The sequence below is a fragment of the Oncorhynchus gorbuscha genome, linkage group LG16 (assembly GCF_021184085.1).
Source record: "Oncorhynchus gorbuscha isolate QuinsamMale2020 ecotype Even-year linkage group LG16, OgorEven_v1.0, whole genome shotgun sequence".
NCBI classification, from domain to species: Eukaryota; Metazoa; Chordata; class Actinopteri; order Salmoniformes; family Salmonidae; genus Oncorhynchus; species Oncorhynchus gorbuscha.
This window is the reverse complement of record NC_060188.1, coordinates 27,713,730-27,735,242: the sequence shown is the minus strand read 5'-3', so window position 1 is coordinate 27,735,242 and position 21,513 is coordinate 27,713,730. Positions and strand designations below refer to the sequence as shown.

Sequence of the window (21,513 nt, the reverse complement as noted above, 5' to 3'; positions counted from 1 at the left end):
GTTGATTTCTTGGCCAGGTCGCAGTTGCAAATGATAACTTGTTCTCAACTAGCCTACCTGGTTAAATAAAGGTGAAATTAAATTTAAAAAATAAAAGTACCCGCAGATTGTAGAGAACATGAAAAGCTTGACCCTGAGCAATGGCCACACCTACTGGCTATGACAAGCTATATTCAGCTCTTCAATAAGGCTGTGTTTTAAGGCAGTCCAATTCTGACCTTTTTCTTCCCACTAATTGGTCTTTTGACCAACCACACATTATTTTCAAAATACCAATTAGTTAGAAAAAAAATATAGGATTTGGGCTGCCAGTCTAAACGCAGCCTAAGACACAAATAAAACAATATTTACATTTTTTTTTTTTTTTTTTTACAAATATTGTTCAGAATCCTCTCTTTGTATTGCAGAACAGGATAAAGACTATGATCAGATGAACGGGAACATTTCAAAAGTAAAAACATGAATTTATAATGTTCACAATCTCTTTGGTGTCAGTTATTGAAGTGAATCCCTGGGAAGTCAGTGAATGTTTGACCTCAGATCGTTGTGATATCAAGAAGCTGATTTTGAGAATGGATTCAAGAACATATTTAAAACCCTGCTGCCAGGTCCCTTGTAGTTGTGCCGTTAAACCGTGAATGATTCCAGTCCTTGAAGGACTGTAAAACCACGAATTACTACTGATGCCCTACACAGTACATGGCATCTATCCGAACATCCTGATGAAAAGGTATACATAGTTCAACACAAATACAGTGATAAGATGTACCTATACCCAGAGTTACTAGAAGTCAGTGACTTCTCAATTTGATCTTCAGCCATTTTTGTCCGATACACCACACCACCCCCCATATCTTCCCTGAAGCCTTCCCTCCTAACCCCCCCTCTTCCCTAAGCCTTCCCTCCTCTCCCCCCATATCTTCCCTGAAGCCTTCCCTCCTCTCTCTAACCCATCCTTCTCTCCTCCCAACAGCAAATATTAACAAAGCATCTAAGAGTAGGATTGCTGATCCAGGATCAGGTCTCCCCTTTTTTTTTTGTCATTATGATTTAAGAAGGCAAAAAATGATCCTAGATCAGCATTTCTGCTCTGAGACTCTGTGTGGATACGGGCCCTTGCCTCCAGACGTCGCTGAGGTTCTCATACGGGTCTCCTGTCATCTGCAGGTATGAAGTAAGGGTTCTCGTGGCCCTGCACCAGGTAGGAGTAGCGAGATGGGTTCTTCCCCTTGAACGTGTTCATGCTGTCTGAGGTCAGGTCATACGACCCGGTCTGAAACATTGACAGGCGGGAATGTCAGAGATCGTGCTAGACACACACGCAGACACACACGCAGACACACACACAGACACACACGCAGACACACACACACACACACACACACACACAAAATGAAGATGTCAAAACTGAGCCTTCATGAACGTATATGATGGACTATTGAAACTAAGAGTTACTTTCCTCCTAAACCAAATGGTGGATCACATAAGGTACTGGAAGCTATTGACTGTGTTCATGAACCAAGCGTTCATGAAGTTTCGGTCTTTCCCATCACCAGGTCAAAGGACAGGGTAGATTTAGTCAAATCATCAGCAGAGGTTGTAGGCTTAGTAAGGAGAGGGAAAGCAAAGCATTACTAGACTTAGAACCTTACCTTCTTCCCCCGTTTAGGCAGGATGTGGAATCCCTAAAGCAACACACCGGGAGTCAGGCAAGGAAGGGAGGGAGCACATACATGCTAACTAACTAGCAAACATAAACACTAGCAAACATTAACTCTCCACTACGACAAGTACAGTTATGGCACAAAAAAAGTAAATCAAATATTACATACGATTTTGGCGTGTAATATAGGAGTTAAATAACAAGGAGCAACACAGCATTTAAGGAGACAAAATCTCAAAACTCCTTAAATATGTTACACAAGACAGAGAAGGTCTTTGAGTTAGCCCATTAGGTTTCCAGAGGACAACAGCAGGGAGAGGAAAGCAGACAGGACCATTACAATTTGGGGCAATGTACAAGCAGGAGGTGTATCTTGTAGTAAGTCTCCATGTGGTCAGAAGAACACAGGCTTAATCACAAGTGACTCACCGCTCCGTTGGTGTGGGGCTTCATGTCGACCAGGTGGTGTGTGCTGCCCCCTTCGGTCATCTCCATCGGGGCTGAAGCCCAGTTGGTGCTGGCCCGGGGGATCGGGGTGATGCCCTGGGTGGCGGACCATGGGCCCTGGAAGTCCTCCACAGGGTACGGGCTGCTGAACTCTGCTGAAGGTTTCTTCACTGACTGTGACCGGTACCTCCGAGACACACAGATAGGACCATGTAAATGCACAGCTCTATATCGGTAAGATTCTCTGAGGATACACTCTGGAGAGAAATAACGGCAATATTTTGTAGGGTCGGTGTAGAGCCAGGGGTGCAGCTAAGACTTGACAGAGTAATGGTTAGAGGAGGGTGGTAAAGGCCTCTGATGAGGGGCAGTGTGAATGGAGGTTAGGGCTTGGCAGGAGAGGAGAGGAGGGAAAGGAGAGAAGGAACAGGAGAGGAGGGGAGACGAGTGGAGGGAGAGGAGGGTGTTATATTCTTACCAGCAGCAATATGCAAACAAGGCCAGCAGCATGATGAGAAGGACTCCCCCCAGTACACAGGCGATGACCACCACTGCCAACAGAGCCGCTACACAGAGAGAGATACACTTCAGATAACCGGGAAATACCAACACCATACTAACTTTTATCAAATCTCTGGACCCATTTGGTTAGGAAAGAGGAGCTTTAGTGCAACATACAGTCAGTGCAGTTGAATCCAGCGTAGCCAAACGGGCATCTGGAATAGAACAATAATAGCAAACATGATACACATTTCATATCTAACCACAATACATTGTCTTAGGTGAAATTTGTTCCTGATGCAATTACACAGTGAGGGCACAAGGGGGCGCTAGTAGATATCTACTTGGTGCTATCTACAATGCTTTAATGCAATATCAAAAGGGGATCTGCCAGTCTCAACCAAACAAAAATATATTAAATTAAAATACTCACGGCACACATGTGTCTCCCTCTGACCTTTGACCACTGGGACAGGCTATGGAGAAAGAGGAAACATAGGTGAGAGGCAGCCATTGAATTACATACAGAACCATGTGAATTATCGGATCTCTATGGAGACAGTGATGTCACAGTTTCACAGAGAGGAATTAACATGGGAACACTGTGATCTTAACAGCCACTCTGTGTACTGTAGCTCTGCTATCACAGAAGAGAACAGGTGAAGCTCACCAATGTTTGCTCAATACATTTGCACAATAAGCCATATAATAAACCCTTGCTTCTAAGAGAAGTTAATATATGTTGTAACATCAGTGCGGACAATTTTAGATTTGAGGAACAGCCTACACAGTATGTGTAGTTTAACAAGGCGCTGTGGGGAGCAGAGTCATCTATGTTTAGTAGTTCTCCCCATCCCATAACTTCCCCACTGGACAAAACTAATCCAGCCCCTGGCTCGGCAGATAGCGACCATGATTCTTCAACTGGTTTCCAGGGCAACGACCCCTTCGCAGACAAATACATTCAAGAGACATAGTGTGCTATGGGTCAGAGAGGAGAAATGTCTACACAGCACTTGACCCCTCTCTCTCTCTCTCTCTCTCTCTGTCTAAATTCAATTTCAATTTCAATGTTCAATTTAAGGGCTTTATTGGCATGGGAAACATATGTTAACATTGCCAAAGCAAGTGAACTAGATAATAAACAAAAGTGAAATAAACAATAAAAATTTACAGTAAACATTACACTCACAAAAATTCCTAAATAATGAAGATATTACATATGCCATATTATGTGCGAATAGTTAAAGTACAAAAGGGAAAATAAATAAACATACATATGGGTTGTATTTACAATGGTGTTTGTTCTTCACTGGTTGTTGCCCTTTTCTTGTGGCAACAGGTCACACATCTTTACATTTTGCTGCTGTGATGGCACACTGTGGTATTTCACCCAGTAGATATGGGACTTTATCAACATTTGGTTTGTTTGTGAATTCATTGTGTATCTGTGTATTCTGAGGGAAATATGTGTCTCTAATATGGTCAGACATTTGGCAAGAGGTTAGGAAGTGCAACTCAGTTTCCACCTCATTTTGTGGGCAGTGTCCATAGCCTGTCTTCTCTTGAGACACCTTTTCCCAATAGCAAGGCTATGCTCACTGAGTCTGTACATAGTCAAAGCTCTCCTTAATATTGGGTCAGTCACAGTGGTCAGGTATTCTGCCACAGTGTACTCTCTGATAAGGGCCAAATAGTTTGCTCTAGTTTGCTCTGTTTAATATATATATATATTTATTTCCAGTGTGTCAAGTAATTATCTTTTTGTTTTCTCATGATTTGTTTGGGTCTAATTGTGTTGCTGTCCTGGCACTCTGTGGGGTCTGTTTGTGTTCTCTCTCTCTCAATTCAATTCAATTCAATTGCTTTATTGGCCAAACATGTTAACATTACCGAAGCAAGTGAACTAGATAATAAATAAATAATTAAACAATAAATGAATTAAACAATACAAATCTCTCTCTCTATCACACACACACACACACACACACACACACACACACACACACACACACACACACACACACACACACACACACACACACACACACACACACACACACACACACACACACACACACACACACACACACACATTTAAATGAACGCATATGCATTCTTTTGACGGCAACATTCCCATTTTCCTCACACGGAAGCTAAGCCAAGTGTACTTGACCTTGCTCTGAGTCGGTCTGTGTCTGTCTGTGTCTCCTTTAATCTTTCCCCTCTATCAAATGGAATGTATTCAGCAGCTCCATTATACAGTAGCTAAGCTGTTATCAAGTGTCTTGTGTAACATTTCAATGCACTCAGTGCGTACAACCACAAAGACTCCACCAAAACACATAATCGCCGACTCCTATCGTGAATTACCTTTCAATGAGCATGGAACCATTGGAGACAGGTTTGTACTCACCTGTGCAGCTTTGGTTTGAGTAGAAGCTGTTGATGTAGCCAGCCTTACAGGAGCATCTGGTCACTCCATCTTCTTTGTACTCGCACGTGGTAGAGCGGACATCACACGGTTGGGGGGCCTGATCACATAGGTCAGTGGCTGGGAAAAGGATAGGGACACACCCGTCAGGATAGGGACACTATGTAACGGTACTCCATGTTTTATGGGACTTTTTAATAGCTACAGAATAGGAGAATGTCAGTATTTATGTCTACTGTTGATTGACATGACATTCACCTCTGGTATAATAAAGTACATATCTATCTATTATTTTCTATGAATAGAACGTCTGGTTAAAGCTCTCAGGTAGTAAGAATCTCCTTCTACACAGGTTGAAGAAGTAATGCACAGTGCCCACCGGTAAATGCAGCTCTTTCCAGTATGGTCCCACAGGTCGTGCCACAGGCCTGTATGGCTTTCTCTATAGCGCCATTGGTCGAAGTCTGGGTGGCACTGGAGCCTAGTTTAAACACGTTGTTCACGGTCGCGATCACACTGCCTTGCCTGTAGGGTCACAAAGACCATACGTAATCACCATTTACAAGCCAGCTGTGGTCTATGGTCTATGGTCAAACCGATGTCCTGGTCATCACAACAAATCCCACTGGGCACACACTGGTTGAATCAACGTTGTTTCCACGTTATCTCAATGAAAGTACGCTGAACCAACGTGGAAAAGTTGTTGACATTACACCAGTGGGATATGCATTGGATAACAACCATTCTTGACCATGTAGCGTAGAGAATCTCACCTAAGCAGCACCACGTCAGTTTGGCTGTATCCAGACTCGTTTTCCAAGACTCTTCTCAGCTAAAAAGAAGATAAGAGAGGATTATTGTCCCACTCTGTAGCTCTGAGAGGACAACACACTAACTACTGGGCTTTGTGACGCAGGGACCTACTGCCTCTGAGATCCTGGCTGCTGTTTGCTGAAATATGACTGATGACCGGTTGCTCATTTCATCCTGAAATGCCTGGTTGAGGTGCAGGTCTCCAGAGAAGACTTGGGCTGAAAATGAAGGGGGGAAAAAGGAGTCAAAAAAGGAGTCGTCATCAATACTAATATCATCACCATCATCCCCACCGCCACCATCCGCATCATCCTCAGCATCAGCACCATCATTGTCTTCATTATAACACCAACAACTAGCACTGACCTTGTACACAGCGGCCCTCTGAGAGGAAGGTCCCAGACACACACTGGCAGGTGCCATTGAGACAGATGCTATCATACGGACAGGGAGTGGAGGGACACACTATGGAGATGGGTGGAGGCAGGGATGTGGTAGCAGTGATGGCTGACTCTGGCTGGGTGGTGATTCCACCGGTAGGGGAGGTGGAGGTGTGGAAAGGAGGAAGTGGGCTCTCACTAGTTTTGCTAGTTGGTTGTTCAGAGGTTTCTGTGGTTAAAAAAGAAGAAGAAGGAAAGAAGACAAAACAATTATGAAATTAGAAAGGAAGTTTCAACATTGATTAACATCTCACAGTGAAGATAATATCTTTGTTTTTAATCAGTTTGCTGCATTATATTTAGTCCTCCTTCAGACACAATCATGTTTACAACATCAGACACAGACAATTCCATTTTAAAACATACCTCCTGTAGGTGTGATGGTGGGTGAGGTAGCAGGGGTGGTGGTGGAGGTGTCTATGGGGGCCTCAGTGCTGCTGCCTGGGGTTTGGGTTGAGCCTGGAGAGGGTGGGCTGGAGGAAGAGCCGGAGGTGGGGGGCAAGGCTGGAGTGTCAGCTGTGGTTGTAGAATCGGTAGTCCCCTGTGTTCCAGTGGTTTTGTCTGTATGAGGGCTCCCTGTAATGGTAGCTGTGGGGGTTGAGGATGTGGCGCCATCGGTCACTGGGAGAGAGGTCTCAGGGCCCTTTGTAGTGGGGACCTGGGAGCCCTCTGTATTGGCGGTGGTCGAGGTAGAGGGCGAGGTACTATGTGATACTGGGAGAGAGATCTCAGGGCCCTTTGTAGTGGAGGAGGGGCGTATTGAAGACAGGGTACCACCCTCTGTTACTGGGAGAGAGGTCTCAGGGCCCTTTGTAGTAGAGGAGGGGCGTGTTGAAGACAGGGTACCACCCTCTGTTACTGGGAGAGAGGTCTCAGGGCCCTTTGTAGTGGAGGAGGGGCGTGTTGAAGACAGGGTACCACCCTCTGTTACTGGGAGAGAGGTCTCAGGGCCCTTTGTAGTGGAGGAGGGGCGTGTTGAAGACAGAGAGGTCTGACCAGTTGGTGGGATGGTGGACTTTGTGATCCCTGTACCTGTGGTCTCACTGTCTTTGGTACCTGTATTTGTGGTAGCTGTATTGATAGCTGTTGTTTCATGTGTGCCTGGCTCTTTGGTACTGCTGGTTGGGACAATGTCTGGAGTTATGTTTGAGGTATGGCCTGTCTCCGTGGTGACAGAGGAGGAGGCTCCGGCATGTTCCGTGGTAGACGGAGAGACCCCTCTGCTAAGGGCAGGTGTGGTGGTGGGTGTTGTCATGCCACTGTCTGTAGATTGACTGTCTTTTTCTGTCGACTCAGGGGACGTGACAGTGTCCGCTGAGGTCTTGTGGGAGGAAGTCATCTCTGCTGTGCTGACCGACGGGATAGTTCTTGTTTCTGTCGCAGTGGTGCCGACTGCTCCTGTAGACTCTGTCGTATCAGAAGTGGAGGTCAGGTCTGTCGAAGTAGAGACCTCTTTAGTTTTAGAGACAGCTGCTGTTGTCGGTGGGGTGCCATCAGTGCTAGGGTGGACAGTTGAGGGGTCCTGGGTGGTGGTGGCTCGGTCTGTGGTGGCGAAGTTTGGTTCAGTGGAGACTGGGGTCGTTGTTGATAAGAGGGTGGTGGATCTATCTCCTGGGGTCATGGATGTATCTGTGGGCCCAGGACTGTCGTGTGTGCCAGGAGTCTGGGTGTTGGACTCCACCCCTAAAGAAAAAGACAACACTACAAACATACAGTAAGTCATGAGCTCAGCTTCATGTGCCCCAAACACACTTTGCAAAACACCCCAAACCTGCAATACCGAAACAGACCTGTTATGTTAAGGTCAAAGGTTAGGGAGTCAAAGCCTGTGGTCTTAACCAGAAGTCTTAAACCTTGGCCAGTTACTCCTCTGGTGTGCATGTTCCCCCCTATAATCAGGGATGACTGAGACTGATGGGTGAATTTAACTACCAGGTAGAAACAGAATATCTGAGGTGTTTGGGCCCTCCAGAAAAGAAATGGAATGGCCCTGGTTGACAGCATGCGTTCCAATACCACTTGGGCGATCTGCAAAAGCACAGGAATCTAAACAGCAAAAGTGTTCCGTGTTTGAGCTCCGTGATGAAAACTCATTGTGGCATTTGCTTTAGCTTTCCCTGAGCTCACCATTCCGGTTGTGTCACAGAGACGTACAAAGGTGCATCGCGTCATAAGCGTGACAAAAGACAAGTACGCGGTCGTCCGCTTGCTGACGTACCTCGAAACGCCACTCACTGCATCACGCAATGTCAGTGTGGTGTCTAGTCAAGTTTATTACCAGTCTCTTCAAAGAGGACTCGGCGTCACATTGATCTTAGCGTTTTGTGGTGATGCCTGTCCGCGGTGCTGTTAAAACCCAATCTGCTCTGGTCTCTATGCGTTTGGCAGCTTCACAGCAGCTTGAGGAGCGGCACACCCAGCAGGAGGCCTTTGATAGAATACTGCCTCGGCCTGTTTACCCCGAGCCGCGGAGCTGGGTCCTCATCTGTATGCGTTGGCTGAATACGCTCAACCTTTCTATTTCCTCCTCCAGCTAGAGCAGAGAGGGACACACACGCACAACAGGGGCCCCATCCCAAATGGCACCTTATTCCCTACATAGTGCACTACTTTTGTCTCTGGTTAATATAGGGTGCCATTTGGGATGCGACTTAGGCAGATGGCAGATGGCAAGCCCTGCGTTGCTCCTACCGTACCAGGCAGCAGAGATGCAGGAGGAAGTAGGGGGGGGAAACAAAGACTAATATCTGATTCTGTGTGTGATTCAATTCTTTTCCAGGAACACACAGTACACGCCAGAGTGTACATTGCCTCGTGTGACCTAACGGCTCTGTCGCATGGTAACCAAAACCCATTTACAGATGAAAAATGACCAAAGAGCACACACACACACACCTGTCAACTTAATGGCCATCCATATTTGAGATAGAGAACACACTTGTATCCATACAGACTCTTTCACCACATACACACACAAACACACACAGACACAGACACACACCCCTTTACCCACACATATGGTATGAGGGAGTGGATTGAATAAATACAGAGTTATCTGATATGATGGGTGGTGGACTGAGAGAAAGGCTTTTATGATCACAGCTGACGTAATATAGATTTTATTGGTTATGATGATAACAAGGCGAGGTGACCGAAACCAGAAAACGTCTCCCGAAACTAGAACAGTGTGGGACCAATGACGCAAAACAGAGATGCAGTTAACAGTACTGTATCAATCTGTTAGTAGCTTGCGTACATTAACAATGAAAGAAGATAGCCCCGAGGGTTTTAGTTGATTCCGAGAGATTAAACCCAACAAAGACTAATGAGAAAACACTAGATTTAATTATCCCCTTTTACTCACAGTGCAAGACACAAGAAGTCAACCGTATGTTCTTATAATGAGATTTCTGTCAGTTATGCCCATCCCTCTATCTTTATATGATTTTTTTGTTTACCTTTATTTAACTATGCAAGTCAGTTAAGAACAACTTCTTATTTTCAATGACGGCCTAGGAACAGTGGGTTAACTGCCTTGTTCAGGGGCAGAACGACAGATTTGTACCTTGTCGGCTGGGGGGATTCGAACTTGCAACCTTTTGGTTACTAGCCCAATGCCCTTCCGCCACGATGTTGATATGAAGACATAGCTATGAGTAAGAGCCTTCCCCCTTCATACTGTACATTCTGGGTGTATCACCACAGTGTGTCACAGTACACTTTTATCTCTTGGTAACCAAATTAAAACATTCTGCCCATTGGTTAGATTCCTTCGCATAGATTTGCCAGTGGGCCTTGGCGATGCAGACATGCCTGACAGAATGTGTTGTCTTCAGACCAGCGTCTTAGCAGAAACCGGAAAAATGCACAATAATGAAGCCTAGCAATGTGGTTGCTAACTAAAACCTGGAAACCTAATCTATGGTCCATTGTACTGGAACACAAAAAAAACACACAGATTCCAAACATAAGAAATGTCCCTGGCAACCTGAACAAAGAGCAGGCTGAGCATAGATCATCCAGTGTGATCCTGGACACGGCAGGCCAATAGTCTACTTATCAAAAATGACCAATGCCAAGCGCAAACATTTACAGTAGTGTAATGTGTAAATGGGTGTTAAAGCAGATGGTGGTGACAGAAATCAGGCCCTGCCCCACAACACAACTACTGGGAAGTCAAAGCCTAATTTAGCATCTACATACAGTAGGCAATAGCCCACTACTTCCTGCTATTCTCCATCCAACACACAGACCTTTCCCTCCGTCAGGCCCATTGGTAGCTCTGAGGTGTCGGTTAAATGCCACTTGATTTTGCACCCTCTAAGTCAGCCTTTCTTAAAGTTGGGGTCGCGACCCAAAGTGGGTGGAATTGCAGGGAATTAGCTGAAGAACTTAAATGTTTTTCTCTCTGCCCCATTGCAAAATGAGCAGAATTGTATGAAATGTTTTAGAAAATTGCTAAATGTCCTCTCCGCCCCATGGCATGATTCGTAGAATTGCAGAAAACATGCTTTAAAACCGTTCAATTTTCTCTACGCCCCATGGCAACATTTGAAATGACTGATCACGAAATGTCTAATTTGGGTTCCAGGCTGGAAAGGTTTAAGAACCCCTGTTCTAAGTCATGAGCTACAAACATCTTGTCACGGCCAGGGTGTGACTAGGGTGGGCATTCTATGTTCAGTTTCTATGTTCTGTATTTCTTTGTTGTTTGGCGCGTGTGGTTCTCAATCAGAGGCAGCTGTCTACCGTTGTCTCTGATTGGGAACCATACTTGGGTAGCTTTTTCCCCACATGGGTTTTGTGGGTAGTTGTTTTCTGTTTTGTGTGTCTGCACCAGATAGAGCTGTTTCGTTTGTGTCGTTTTGATCATTTCTGTTCTAGTGTTCGGTTCCTATAAAAATCATGGACACAAACCACGCTGCACCTTGGTCCTCACCTTCTTCAAACCAACAACCGTTTACACATCTGTGACACGAGAACAGTTGATAACTATTGAGAACAGTTGAGAATAGACTGTATGTCAACTCAACAACAAACCAATATCAAAATTTATACTGGATGTAAAATCAAGACTACGCACTATACAACATCTTCTAAAAACACCAATAGTAAATCTAGCCACATCCCCCAATACTGCTGCCATGCAAACAGCCACCATGATATCCAAGGCACCAGAGTGGAAACCGAGGGAGAGGTGAGTATCGGCTGGTGAGTTAAAGCAAAGACAGTTATCTGATCACTTCTCTCTCTCGGCACTGCAACAATGACAAAACTACAACACAATGGTGTGTGTGTGTGTGTGTGTGTGTGTTTGTGGTTGTGCGTGTTTGTGATGACCTTTCCACAGTTCCCCCACCCCTCTCATTCAAATGCTTCCGTCCTGGAAAAGTTTGACCTCACTTGAAATCACTGACGTCTCATTTAGATCCACATCAGACCGACTGGCTTGGATCACAGAGTCGGCTCTCTACGGCTGGAGTCATTCTGCTATATCCCGACACATTTTGTGCATGATGTGGGTATACCATACATCATGAGAGTGTGGCCATGTTGTAAAATTGAAGATCCCTTCCCAGACAGGTTGACATGAACATGAGTAGACATAGCTACTGGGGAGCCTCGACTTCATCCTAAAATACCTACCTGTCACTGGACTCAGGAGGAGGCTCCGGACCCCAGGCAAGAATATCACGCCTGACACACACTCACATGAACCTATGCAGGCACGCAACACACACACACACACAGGTTTTCATCAAACGCGCACACAGAGGCTATCCTGTGTCTTAAAGTCATCCCTCGGGTACAATCCTTCCACCACAGCTGATTCAGAGTGTGTACAGTAGTAGTCACATGTACAGGGTTGCAGGTGTGATTGCAGGGTTCAGTGAAGATGTTTGGCTTTGAGTTCCAACATGCAGGACTAAGTGAAATAAAAATAATGAAAATGGTCCTAAAAATATTTTTAAAAATCAGAGTAGAAATAGCATTATATACATAAATGACAACTTTGGCAGTGATGAATAAATACAAGTACATTGGTGTGGAGACAGTAGACTGTTGAAGGGGTGGAATGACCAGAGAGGGAGAAGCATGACCATAGAGGGGGACCACGTGAAATAAAAATACAATACGAATTGTACTCAGTCATAATATACATATTAACAACTGCAACATTGATGCTTCTCTGTGTATTATTACTTCAGCATACACGTCATCGTAGTTTCATAAGCAACCAAACTAACCTGGTGCGGAATTAAACAACTCGCAAGGGGAAGTTCTGTGTGGGTTTGAAATATCCCTGATATCAGAGGGGGGTGGTGGGAGGAGCTATAGGAGGACGACTCATTGTAATGGCTGGAATGGACTGAATGGAACGGTATCAAATACATCAAACATACGGAGACCACATGTTAGCCTGTTCCAGTAATTCCATTCCAGCCATTACAATGAGCCCTGTCCTCCTAGAGCTCCTCCCACCAGCCTCCTCTGACTGCTATTTCCTTCAAAGTTCCACTTTTTAACTTTAAAAAAATATAAAAAAAACATTCTTAAACAGGACTGGCACGTAGTCCAGCTACCACTCATTTGAATCTTTATCTTCACTAACATATTACCAGGAACTACTGCTAATGTTGAACAAAGCATATCAAACCAGAAGAGACACTGTACAGGTACGGTACATTAGTGTAGATTATGTAAACGGTATATTGCAGGACAGTCAGAAGCCCTCTTTTAGGTATTAACCTAGTGTTACAGCCAGATAATCTCAGGAAGACCCAATGAGAACGGGGTTAAATCAGACCACCCAGGGGTCAAAGGACACCTATAGAACTTCACCATATAGGGGACCACACACTCAGGAAGAGCTCATATTTTTTTTGTAGTGTATTGAGACATGAAATGCACTGCAAATAAAACTTGACTTATAACATAGACAAAATGGTCCAGATTGGGTTGGACCAGATTCACATCAAGTCACTGCAACAGTGTATACATTAGTGTCATACAGTGTCACTCCCAGGGTCATACTGCACGTCACACACACAGTGAAGTAAACATCGACAGACTCACAAACAGAATAAAATAAGGCGATAGTCTGTCACCCAGCCACACCCTCAACCTCCCCTTCACACACAGGAAGAAAAGGGAACAGCATCGAGCAGAGGTTGATGGACTCGCATGCCACTGCCAAGCAGTGTGGGAGTGTGTACTTTGCCAGCTGTCAAAGTTCTGATGGCCACACTACAAATCACTGAGGGAGAGAGACAGAGACAGGGGTGGAGAGCGAAAGAGAGGGACATAGAGAGTGGGGAGAGAGGAGAGAGAGAGAGAGAGAGAGAGAGAGAGAGAGAGAGAGAGAGAGGGACAGAGAGAGAGAGAGAGAGGGACAGAGAGAGAGAGAGAGAGAGGGACAGAGAGAGTGGGGGAGAGAGAGGGACAGAGAGAGTGGGGGAGAGAGAGAGGGGAGAGAGAGGGACAGAGAGAGAGAGGGACAGAGGGACAGAGAGTGGGGGAGAGGAGGAGAGAGAGGGACAGAGAGAGTGGGGGGAGAGAGAGGGACAGAGAGAGTGGGGGAGAGAGGAGAGAGAGGGACAGAGAGAGTGGGGGAGAGAGAGAGAGAGGGACAGAGGAGAGTGGGGAGAGAGAGAGAGAGAGAGGGACAGAGAGAGTGGGGGAGAGAGGAGAGAGAGGGACAGAGAGAGTGGGGGGGGGAGAGAGAGGGACAGAGAGAGGGACAGAGAGAGAGAGGGACAGAGGAGAGGGACAGGGGAGAGAGGAGAGAGAGGGACAGGAGAGTGGGGAGAGGGGAGAGAGGGAGAGAGAGGGACAGAGAGAGTGGGGGAGAGGAGAGAGAGGGACAGAGAGAGTGGGGGAGAGAGGAGAGAGGGAGAGAGTGGGGAGAGAGAGAGAGAGAGGGACAGAGAGAGAGAGAGAGAGAGAGAGAGAGAGAGAGAGAGAGAGAGAGAGAGAGAGAGAGAGAGAGAGAGAGAGAGAGAGAGAGAGAGACAGAGACTCCATGCCGATGACGCTCATCTGTCATCCCAGCGCCACAATTCACAGGCTTTCTTTTCATGTGGCACAATGGTACTCCTGTGAACTGCCCCTTCATGAACTCAACAGACTGCCAGATAAACAATTACCTTGCTACCTGTTGCCCCCTCAACCCCAACCGACTCTACTCGATAATGTACTTCAAGATAATGTGTCCCAAATGGCATCCTATTCCCTACATAGTGCACTACTACAAATTACACCCTATTCCTTACATAGTGCTCTCCCTGCATAGTGCCTCTGGTCAAAAGTAGTGCACTACACAGGGATTAAGGGTGTCATTTGGGACGTAATCCCAGTCTGGAGTCTGCAGATGACAGTGCTCGGGGAGGGAAGAAAGGGTTTAAATAGACAGGAGGAGTCATGGCGGTTCCGGAAACCTGCCTCCAGTAGACACTTTCAGTCACTTGGAGTTTCCACGGAAACATGCCCAGCTTACGGGTGGGGATTAGGGAAGTGCGTTCCTGAAATAGTTTTTATCACATCTACCAGCATTGTGAGAAACACAGACCTGATTACGGAATGCTCACGGAAAAATGGAGAAGGAGAAACAAAGAAAGAAAGAGAGAGAGAGAAAGAGAAAGAGAAAGAGAAAGAGAAAGAGAGAGAGAGAGAGAGAGAGAGAGAGAGAGAGAGAGAGAGAGAGAGAGAGAGAGAGAGAGAGAGAGAGAGAGAAAGAGAGAAAGAGAGAAAGAGAGAAAGAGAGAAAGAGAGAAAGAGAGAAAAAGAACTATGGGCCATCGGGTTAATGACTGACCCCACAGAGACTGATAACGAAAGGATTTTCTAATTAGCGCCATCACAGTAATGTGACGTCCCTTCAGAGTTGATTCCTGTAGTCTAGTCTGTCTGTCTGTCCATGCAGTTCACTGTTTACAAATGCTAATAGGAATAACAGTTACTGACAGTGCTCACAAATGACATATCAAACACTGAATCGATAGGGGGTGTAATAGCATGTATAACATCTCAGAACATAACATGCAAAATAACAACATGTACATGACATAAGACTAGTAATGTAGGAATTCAGTCCATGCTAATTAGAAGTCCTGAGTACAGGCCTCCGAGCCGGCTAATGAGGTGGACATTGCTAACATACTGCTTTATGACCTGTAGGACCAATGCTTGTAGGGAATGTTCCCCTTCTTATATCAAAAATACACACACACACACACACACAGTAGCAGCAAGCAGGTCAGTTTCCCCTGGTGTAGTGAGTCTCTCTCTGTCCTTTGGGCCCTGTCCATTTCTCTGTTACCACGGCTGCCACATCAAAGCAGGGCAGCCGACGCCAGTTCACCAGAGGTGACCGTATCTCACGGAGATGAGGAGGAGCTTTCATTTTCACCTCTTACACACCAACCACTGCCATATCCCTGTGTCTGCTATTCTCTTTCAATCACTCTCTCCTCTCTCTCACTGAAAAGGTGCCTCATCTGGGTTACAGGCCTTCCTGAAAACCTCGTCCCTCGGATATGGGGGATATAAACCTTCTATTGAACCGCCGTGTGTCTCCGTCCTTCTGCTTAGTCTGGCGTTTGTGAAGCCACTTTGGGTCCTTGAAAAGCGGTGTATACGTACCATGCATAATTATTATTATTAAGGTTGCTGATGCCGCAGCACTCTCTCTCTGTGACAATGATCCCTCACATAGTAATACAAGCTGCTCGGGGGACAGATTCCTAATTAGTCTAATCAAGCTGAACATGTCCACGGTCAATGGAAGGAAAGAGACCGGTCCTATCTCCCTGCCTTCATCCAATATCATGAGGGTGAAGTCTGTGCATAGTTGCTCGTGGGAAAGTCACTTGTGACAGCGTATACGGCATCTTACACTCTTCAAATCAACAGGACAATAGACAGGCATTGTCATAACTGGCTAAAGCAGGTAGCCTTGCGGGTAGGAGCGTTGGGCCAGTAACCGAAAGGTTGCAGGGTTGAATCCCTGAGCTGACAAGGTAAAAACTCTGTCGTTCTGCCCCTGGGCTAGACAGTTAACCCACTGTTCCCCGGGTGCCAACGATGTGGATGTCGATTAAGGCAGCCCTCCACACCTCTCTGATTCAGAGGGGTTGGGTTAAATGAGGAATGAGGTATCCCCTTTCCCTAAAGGTCTTGCATTATTTGTCTGTGAGATTACATCTAAGGAATTAACAGGTTTCCTAATTCCCGAAAGACAATTCCACACTGTTCTCAAATCAAAGTTTATTTATTGTGTACACATATAAGCAGATGCTAAAGCAGCTAAATGCTTTTGTTCCACGGTCCAACAGTGCAGTAAATGTCGAACAGTACAATACTAATACAGAATTATAAAGTGGGGGGGTTAGAGCCCTGAATGCCGATTGGCTGACAGCAGTGGTATATCAGACCATATATCAAGGGTATGACAACACATTTATTTTTACTGCTCTAATTACGCTGGTAAACAGTTTATAATAGTAATAAGGCACCTCGGGGGTTTGAAGTATATGGCCAATATAACACGGCTACGGGCTGTATTCAGGCACTCCGCGATGCGTCGTGTGTATGAACAGCCCTTAGCCGCGGTATATTGGCCATATACCACACCTCCTCGGGCGATATTGCTTAAATAACCGGGATACACCCGGGTTACGGGATGAGCAGAGGCTTGAATGTTGTTTCAGACAGGGCATGTTTGAGATTGCTCAATTTGTTCACAATGCCTGGAGGGGAAGGAGAAATGTTCTGTTTGGCTAGATGGTAGCTGTACTGGCCATCGTCTGCCTGGGGTAGGGCCTGCTTGACACACACACACGTACACACACACACACACACACACATTACTCACAGGCACAAAGACGCACACACTGACAGAAGAAAGGCAGTTACACAGCTAGAGGGTCTTGTACTGATTTGTCAACACCGGGCCCCACAGCAGGACTCATCACTATGGGTGGCACGGAAGGACACACAGAGCACAGTCCTACTTTCTCTACTAGGGAAAGATCAGAAGATTTAAGTTGCAGTCATTGTTTATTCCCTTCTCTTTTTCTTCATCGTTACCTCAGTTGATTTATTTACATGCTTATCTCCCTTGGTCTCTCTCTCTCTCTCAGTGACCTCTCTACCTTCAGCTTGACCCGTGGCTTGCCCTAGTTGTAAGACTTAAGGGGAGGTGAGTTTGTGTGTCTACGTCCCCCTCCCTATATCCCGTATCAGCACAGAGGGCTCGTCCAGCCTTGACTATCTGTAGGTAACAGATGGTTCCCTGGAGCAGCTCGCGCTCCTCGCTCACTGGGCCTCTGCTCTGAGCACCTATCATATCCTATTAAAGCTCGGCCAGCACATGCTTTCCAATTACAGAGTGAGATTTACAGCCCCTAATCCAACTCAGCGAGAGGGAGGAAAGAGGAGGGGAGAGAGGTGATAAGATGAAAGACAAGATGGAAGAAAGAAAGAAAGAAAGAAGAAGAAGCAAGAGTGTCAATGGAAAGGGGAGTGCAGGAAGCAAGAGAGAGAGATTGTGGGTAAAGGCTGGGCGGTATAGTGAGGAGAAAGGAGATACTACCAAAACCTGTGTCACACTCACTGTTACCCTATTTATCCTGACCTCGGCATAGTGACCACTCGTTGATATCTGGGCTTCATCACACTTAAAAGGGAGGACTGATGAATGTGTGTGTGTGTGTGTGTGTGTGTGTGTGTGTGTGTGTGTGTGTGTGTGTGTGTGTGTGTGTGTGTGTGTGTGTGTGTGTGTCTGCTCACTCTGTCCGCCCCATCCATTACCTCCTGTACATCTGCTCTGCACATATAATATCATGACTAACCACCAAACTATGAAGCTGCCGACATGAAGAATGTATGTGGTCAGAGAGGAAAGAGACAGGGTTAAGAAGGGGAGGAGAAGAGACACTGAACATGCTCTTTCTTATCGGGGACACATGCTGGACGATGGCGTCCATGGCGCCAGACTCAGAGGTGATCGACCCTCAGGAGGTCCTTCATGTGTATCATTTTACTACACACACACACACACTTCTCGTACAAGCCTCCTTCAGTTCAGAGCCAAGCTCTCTCCCTGAGTTACAGAGTCCTTAAACACATAACAAGTGATCGAACTATAAACACAGCCTGCAGGGACCAGTGGACCAGCAGGGACTGAGCCACAATATAGTGGCTCCTCTCAGGGCTCTGATGGTAACTTTTGACCAGAAATATGGCCTTCCCTATAGGGCAGGGATAGGCAACTTTGATGGGGGTGAGGGCCACAAAATCTGAACTCATCATGAGGCACTAGCCTTTTGGGGGCCCTAAGCGATTTTGCCATTGGGCGGAGAGAAGATTTTTACAATGTTCTAAAAGTTTCATTCAATTCTACTCATTTTGCAAAGGAACGGTGAAACAAATGAGCAGTTTTATAGCTTATTTCCTGCAATTCTGCACATTTTGCCATAGGGGGAGAGAAATGTTTGCTGTTTTTTAAGATGATATCTGAGTGAGAGTGACTAACAAAAATCAATGGGGGTCCCCTGGTTGGATATACGACCGTGACATTTTTACCAATCTACATTTTTTAGCTGACATTGGCTATTTGAGTGACTGTCAGTGACAGACATAACATAAGAGAAAAACTGCTGATGCACAAGCAAATTTCTAAATTGCACCTAGTGTATTCTACTATTTTAACTCGCAACCGTACATTGAGATCCCGACTCGGGTCCTAAAATTTTTATAATAATTGATCCGTGGGCCAAAAACAGCGGGCACGTGGGCTGCCAGTTCCCCATCCCTGCTATAGTTGGCAACGTGATGAAGCAACCCCATAGCAGCCCTAATTAAGAGACTGTGACCAATAGAATCAACTTCCGTATAAGGCAGCAAGGCTAAGGAGCAGCATGGCTGAGCCTATAGGCTCATTAAGATTCCACAGTACACTTCACCAGTGTTGCAGACTAAAAGAGTATAGAAGAGAGAGTACAGAAAGAGCTACACTTCGTTGAATGGTTAAGATGTGTGTCACAACCTGCCAGAGAGCAGTGGAACGAATGACTCAGTCTTCAGTAAGTCTTGGCTTCTATTTGGAGAGTTTTGGGGAACCCCTTGCTAAGAGTCTAAGATAGCCACTAGTTTTTAAGTATTAGTACTGTACATATGAAAAGAGATCCATCAGAGCCTTAAATAATGGTTTCTTACCTTACATAATAATGGATAGAAAAACACTTACACTATATATACAAAAGTATGATGACACCCCTTCAAATTCGGCTATTTCAGCCACACCCGTTGATGACAGGTGTATAAAAATCGAGCACACAGCCATGCAATCTCCATAGACAAACATTGCCAGTAGAATGGCCTTACTGAAGAGCTCAGTGACTTTCAACGTGGCACCATCATAGGATGCCACCTTTCCAACAAATCAGTTAGTCAAATGTCTGCCCTGCTAGAGCTGCCCCGGTCAACTGTAAGTGCTGTTGTTGTGAAGTGGAAACATCTAGGAGCTACAACGGCTGAGCCGCGATGTGGTAGGCCACACAAGCTCACAGAATGGGACTGATGAGTGCTAAAGCGCATAGCACGTAACAATTGTTTGTCCTCGTTTGCAGCACTCACGACCGAATTCGAAACTGCCTCTGGAAGCAACGTCAGCACAAGAACTGTTCGTTGGGAGGTTCATGAAATGGGTTTCCATGGCCAAGCAGCCACACACAAGCCTAAGATCACAATGCCAATTGTCGGTTGATGTGGCGTAAAGCTCGCCGCCATTGGACTCTGGAGCAGTGGAAACACATTCTCTGGAGTGATGAATCACGCTTCACCATCTGGCATTCCGACAGACGAATCTGGGTTTGGCGGATGCCATGAAAATGCTACCTGTCCCAATGCATAGTGCCAACTGTAAAGTTTGGTGGAAGAGGAATGATGGTCTGGGGCTGTTTTTCATGGTTCGGTCTAGGTCCCTTAGTTCCAGCTACAGCATACAATGACATTCTAGACGATGCTGTGCTTCCAACTTTGTGGCAACAGTTTGGGGAATGACCTTTCCTGTTTCAGCATGACAATGCCCCTGGGCACAAAGCGAGGTCCATACAGAAATGGTTTGTCGAGATCGGTGTGGAAGTACTTGAATGGTCTGCACAGAACCCTGACCTCAACCCCATTGAACACATTTGGGCTGAATTGGAACACCGACTGAGAGCGAGGCCTAATTGCCCAACATCAGTGCCGGACCTCACTAATGCTCTTGTGGCTGAATGGAAGAAAGTCCCCGCAGCAATGTTCCTACATCTAGTGGAAAGCCTTCCCAGAAGAGTGGCGGCTGTTATCGCAACAAAGGGGAACCAACTCTGTATTAATGCCCATGACTTTGTAATGAGATGTTTGACAAACAGGTGTCCACATACTTTTGGTCATGTAGTGTATTTGAAAATGTAGCTTAAGTGGATCTAGGGTAGGCTAGTGATGGTAAATATAGCCTAGTATGAGTCTATACACTGCATTACTATCCACTTGGCAGCTTTAATGTTATTACATCGTTATTCCAGTGACATTGGAAACTTATGGGAACAAAAATGTAAACATAGCCTATTGCAATGCATAGGCAAAAATGGGCAACGTTTGGAGATGGATTTAAATACCCCACAGAGCTCTGGATTTTCCTTGTATATCCTACACGAAATGGCACCTGCTTTGAGAAGTGTATTTTGAACAATATTCCACCGAATGATCCATGCGTACATGGGCGTTTCAACAACAATACATTATCCTATAAAACATTTCAATCAAGCTTACCTGTGACAACAATCCATAGGAGGATGAAAAGTTGATGACAAAATAATGTCATGTTCACCCTGTGTATAACGGTTCGTCCGAGTTCAGATAATCAAGATGAACAACAACAAGGTTTGTGCCCGGTAACGGTCTTGCTGGAGACGCAGTAACTTATTCCCTTCGTGCCTGACAGTGTCTGCCACAGGTGGGTCTCTCTTTGAGCCCGTTTAGAGGTCTCAGCAGTATTAAATGCTTAGTCCCTCCTCGTGGGCGGGCCCTGCTGCCTCCCTCCAACACGCTCGGTCACTGACAGTCCCGAGTGTCCTCTCAGGGAAAGTAGATAAGGCAAGCGCGCCCAAGACCTAGGCCTGTGGTATTTTTGGCATTGTCTGATGGTGATTAATGTATTAATGCTTTTA

General features: G+C 45.8%; 1 protein-coding gene across 3 annotated transcripts; it reads right to left on the bottom strand.

Annotated features, from left to right (window-relative positions):
- Window positions 1-926: 926 nt before the first annotated feature.
- On the bottom strand, window positions 927-21,298 carry LOC124000819 (mucin-5AC-like). 3 transcript variants are annotated; one of them, XM_046307446.1, is made up of 13 exons: window positions 21,116-21,298; window positions 6,665-7,999; window positions 6,225-6,467; window positions 5,970-6,076; window positions 5,819-5,877; window positions 5,425-5,570; window positions 5,028-5,165; window positions 3,045-3,087; window positions 2,789-2,826; window positions 2,589-2,676; window positions 2,093-2,297; window positions 1,653-1,685; window positions 927-1,273 (listed from the first exon to the last, which is right to left on the bottom strand). In XM_046307446.1, the coding sequence occupies exons 1-13, from the start codon at window positions 21,165-21,167 to the stop codon at window positions 1,142-1,144; spliced, it is 2,619 nt and encodes an 872-aa protein (XP_046163402.1). In that variant the 5' UTR covers window positions 21,168-21,298; the 3' UTR covers window positions 927-1,141. The 3 variants fall into 3 exon arrangements, with proteins under 3 accessions (XP_046163402.1, XP_046163403.1, XP_046163404.1); XM_046307447.1 differs by having other exon boundaries at window positions 6,665-7,981; XM_046307448.1 differs by lacking the exon at window positions 1,653-1,685.
- Between the last annotated feature and the right edge of the window lie 215 nt (window positions 21,299-21,513).

Bases quoted from the DNA above. Each gene is read 5' to 3' on its own strand.
- LOC124000819 (XM_046307446.1), bottom strand. From the start codon at position 21,167: ATGACATTATTTTGTCATCAACTTTTCATCCTCCTATGGATTGTTGTC. The intron at 6,468-6,664 runs GTATGTTTTAAA...TTTTAACCACAG, and splicing joins CACCATCACACCTACAGGAG to AAACCTCTGAACAACCAACT. The intron at 5,571-5,818 runs GTGAGATTCTCT...GTGACCCTACAG, and splicing joins ACTGACGTGGTGCTGCTTAG to GCAAGGCAGTGTGATCGCGA.